The 4,649-nt window shown below is 41.3% G+C and overlaps 1 protein-coding gene across 1 annotated transcript; it reads right to left on the reverse strand.

Annotated features, from left to right (window-relative positions):
- Positions 1-1,280: 1,280 nt before the first annotated feature.
- On the reverse strand, positions 1,281-2,464 carry rasd4 (rasd family member 4). The gene has a single exon (XM_036547661.1). It carries the CDS (start codon positions 2,263-2,265, stop codon positions 1,624-1,626), a length of 642 nt encoding a protein of 213 aa, XP_036403554.1. The 5' UTR covers positions 2,266-2,464; the 3' UTR covers positions 1,281-1,623.
- Positions 2,465-4,649: the final 2,185 nt, after the last annotated feature.

Consider the following 4,649-nt stretch of genomic DNA (forward strand, 5'->3'; position numbering starts at 1 on the left):
AAGGTCACCGCGTGTCCAAAACGTTTTCTACTTTTATGAACACGTAACAATTAGCGGGGTATGTCACTGTTCACTGCACAAGTTAATTTAAAATCTGGATATAATTTTGGGACACTGAACTCATTTAACTCACTTCCATGTCCTATTTCTGATACTCCGGGATGCTTGACCCTCCTGTTTTTAGGCCGTGGTCTGTCAATAAATTAGAACAAACTGCTGAAGTGAGACAATAATGGGGCAACTTACATAAACAGAGAAGTTACAGAATATGCCACAAATAAGCATGTAAGGATGGGTTCAGTCAGCAAACAAAATGAATGAAGTGCGCCTTACCACAATATGCATTAAGAGGGTGAACTATACAAAGCAATGCTTAATAGAAAAGAATAATTATTTGACGATAAGATAAATCTGAAGATTGTTCTGTCCGCAGCTGACATTTAATGTAACAAGACAGGAACAGTGAGGTAATATAGTTTGAAATGTGACTGAGTAAACTTTTTGGAGGAAACACACGTGGTAGATCATAACGAAACACTCCCCCTGAGACACCTGGCTGTCTCTGTTCACAGCTCCTTCAAGTTAAGTTTTTAGCAGTGTTAAACTGCTTGTTATATTGCATGCTCTAAGTGATGTTGCATCCCCATTGCCTGCATACTTGCAGAAGTCCAACTGTTGAAAATACTCTCTCCTCTTCTGGATTTTGTGTCTATCTCTCAGTACAATACTAGTATGTAAGTGAAACATGTTTTCATCCTCAGCATAGGCTTAGGAACTATATTTGGAATATATAGCCTGTTCTCTTCTGCACGGTAGTGTTGAGAAAACTTCACTATGCAAACACACAACACATTCAAGACACAGCACATTTTATGTTAGCTTACCCATATTTATTTAAAAAATAAATTTCAAATAAAAATAAATAAAAAATGAAACATAATACTTAATACACTCATTTGAAACAAAGTGCTGGTAAACATTGCAATACAACAACTTATTTACTTTAATTCAATACATGCTCTGTCACAATGACAGCAAATGAAGCAATTTATTATGTAAACATTATGCTTTGTTACAACTTAATTTTCCAGTGAGTGAATAAATAAAATTGGAGCAGAAACTTTGTATAGACTGCACAATATGCACATGTTTTTGTTTTCAGTTAAATTAATATGCTTTGACTATTTTCAACAGTCTGAAGTGTTATTGCAAGTGAATACTATGTATTTGCAAAAGTAATACACATACAATACATAGGTGGACATTGATCTAAACTTGAACACCATAAGCTCATTGTTACTTCAATATCATCACAGTAGATTTAAAAAACGATCAGCTCTGTGTCTCTGATCATCCTGTCAGCCCCTCCCCCCAAATTTTCAGTCCCCAAAAGTTGAACCAAAGTCATTTTCACACAGGCTTAATATTTTCCCCTCTCCCCGCTGTCTTCTTTTCGACTTTAACCATAGTCAGTGTCCTTTTTTTCTTTACGCACAAAGTCACTCTGAAGGTTGAGGTGGAGGGAGGATTCTCTCTCTCTCGCTCTCTCTCACTCTCTGTGGCAGCGGCACCGCCGTGCAGCGGGGAGATGTCCCTTGTGCTCCCTCCAGCTCTCTGCCTCATTTAGGAGATGGAGCAGCTGTTGGTCTTGTTCATGGGTGGCCGGATGCCGTTGTCCTTGGGGAAGGTCTCCCGGCGCCTGCGCAGGGCTGGGCTGAGGCAGCTGGGCAGGTTGGCTTGCTGGAGCAGCTCTCGGAACACCTCCACCACGTTGTCGTTCTCCTTGGCGGAGGCTTCCAGGAAGCAGTTGTTCCAGTCCAGCTCCACGGTGGAGAGCACGTCCTCGCTGGACACCTGCCGCTCGCCCTCCCGGTCCGTCTTGTTGCCCACCACCACGATGGGCGTGAGCTTGTCCTCCTTCACCTCCAGGATCTCGTCTCGCAAGCTCTTGACCGCCTCCAGGGACTCGGGGTCGTCGATGGCGTAGACCAGGGCGAAGGCGTCGCTGTTCTGGATGGAGAGCTTCCTCATCGCCGGGAAGGAGTAGCTGCCGCTCGTGTCCATGATCTCGATGGTCACCTTGACGCCGTTGATGTCGTACTCCTTGCTGTGCAGCTCCTCCACCGTGCGCCGGTGCTTGGTCTCGAAGGTGTCCTGCAGGAAGCGGCGGATCAGGGCTGTTTTGCCCACGCCGGCCGCCCCCAGGAACACGAGCCGCACATGTGTCTTCTCTTTCACGTCCAGAGACATGCTCTCCTGCCTCATGTAGGTGTGTGCTGCAAAAGGTCTCTTTGTGATGCTTGGTCTTACAGCTTTAGCACTGGAAATTAGATCAATTCTTTGTGCAAGCCAGCTGAATAGTTACCTGTTGAGTCTTTGTTTTGGCTGTCTGTTAGTTTTCAGAATGGTCCGGCAGCAGTGAGTATGTGACAAAGCACACTCCTGGCAAAGCAGCAATCGTGGCTCTGAGTCTTTCTGCTTGCATGCTTCTACTTATGTGTATTTTCAACAGCTGAGATTCCATGCCCACTGTAGCTTTTAGCCAATCAACAAACAGCTGTATGTTTTAGTGGGGGCTCAAAGTGACCAATCAGAAGGATTCATGCAAATTAGAAACAGGACCAGACTGAGGAAAGCAAGGTAATGTATTTAAGTGTATACACTATTTCTCGGAGATTCAAACTCCTGATGTTCACCACTTATTGCAGTGTCTCTTACTGTAAATAGAATAGAGGGCAACTTAAACATATTTTATTACAGTATTCAGATCCCCTGTTCAAGGCCACTGATTACACATATTAAACAGTCTGTACCAGTAGACCATACAGTTGCTTCAATCCCTGGGCTTGGAGCCCTCCAAAACAGGCTTACCTGCATAATTTGTGTTTCCATGAAGAGCAAGTATAATTTGTATTTCATTAAGAGCAAGTACAATTTCATTAAGCTGCATTAAGTATGACTTTTTGTTCATCCTTTATCTGATTGAAACAAATCTTTCCATCTTTATCTTTCTCACTATGAGGAGTCCGATCTTGTTTTAAAGAGTGACAATAATAACAATAAACACAAAATTCTTTATGAAGCAAATATTTTTTTCACAGGATTTGTATCAAGTTTGATGCAAAACTCCTGGCACATTTCATATAATTATGTGTTTCTCTTTGCCTTTCACAAAATTAATCCTCTGTAAAAACATATAAAATACCTTTTTACAGTCAATGTGGTGAAAGCTCAGGCACATTTATATTTTTAGGATCAAAAGCTAGCACTTTGCTGATTCTACATCAAACATTAAATAATCAATGTTATGACATTTTCAGGTTGCATTCAGGATTACACACACTATCGGCACACTAGAGTGCATCTTCTGCTTTGAACTTTAAAGCTCATATTCTGTATTGCTTTAAAATTTATATTATGTATTGAATATTCTTAAAGGCTTTGTGGAATGCAGTGATCAATATAATTTCTGAAGCAGGATTTGGAAATGGACATCGTGGTGTGCTGTTTTTTCTGTGTCTCCCTTATTATCTGAACCTCTCTAACTCGGAGAAGGCTGTTAAGAGATATGCCTTTCTCTCTCATTCCTTTCAGCCCTCTGCACAACAACCCAATGCCCCCTGATCAGCTGTGACTAGTGAGTCTTAGACACTAGTTACCATTCTGTTACAACACGAGACATGATTTGAATTTGAACTGCCGGACTGATCCAGGAGGAGGTCAGGTGTGGGCTGATCTTCACAATACAAGGAAAATGAAGATGTTTTTGTCATATTATGTCACTTGTGTTATGTCATGCTTCATCTGTTCACTCCATACTATATCAATAGATTTGATTTCAATAGAAGGGAAGGCAAAATAATGCATTTGAGAGCTTTTTAAAGGGGTGTAGAGGACACAAAGCATCCAAGGATTTATATATTTATATGTATTTGTATATTTATGTATTCCTATGAGGAATAAACGCTTTCCTGAGCAAATTCAGCAGCACATTATGACAGAGCTTGAAAGCTATGTACTGTGAACGCTGAAAGTATTTGGACAGTGACAGACACAGTGTTTTGAATTCAAAATGATACAATGCCTGTGAGGTAAAAGTGCAGACTGTCAACTTTAATTTGAGGGTACCTTCGTCCACATCTGATGGATTGTCCAGAAAATACAGCATGTTTTGTACACAGTCCCCCCATTTTAGAGTACACAAGTATTTGGACAATGAAGTGTCAATGCCTGTTAAAGACAGCCGTCTAAAAAATCAGAATAAATCAATCAAAGACATAGGAAAAACTTTAGGCATGCCAAAATGCACAGTTTGCATTTGCTGAGCTCAGCAACGGCAAATGACCTGGTAGACCAAGGACGACCCCTGTAGTGGATGACTGAGGAATACCTGTGAAGAACCCCACGAACAACAATCCAAGAGATCAGGAACACTCTCCTGGATGTAGGCATAGATGTACCACAGACTACCATACACAGAAAACTACGGCAGCAGAAATTGAGAGGGTATACTGCAAGATGCAAAACACTAGTAAGGCTAAAGAACAGAATGGCAAGGTTACACATTGCTTAAAATGAATCTAAAAGGGCCTGTGGCATTTTGCCACAGTCTTATGGACAGATGAGATAAAGCCCACAAATAAGTATAT

Source organism: Megalops cyprinoides, chromosome 1, assembly GCF_013368585.1.
Source record: "Megalops cyprinoides isolate fMegCyp1 chromosome 1, fMegCyp1.pri, whole genome shotgun sequence".
NCBI lineage: Eukaryota > Metazoa > Chordata > Actinopteri > Elopiformes > Megalopidae > Megalops > Megalops cyprinoides.

What these genes read in the sequence shown, in the direction of transcription:
- rasd4 (XM_036547661.1), bottom strand. Translation starts at nt 2,265, where the DNA reads ATGAGGCAGGAGAGCATGTCTCTGGACGTGAAAGAGAAGACACATGTG.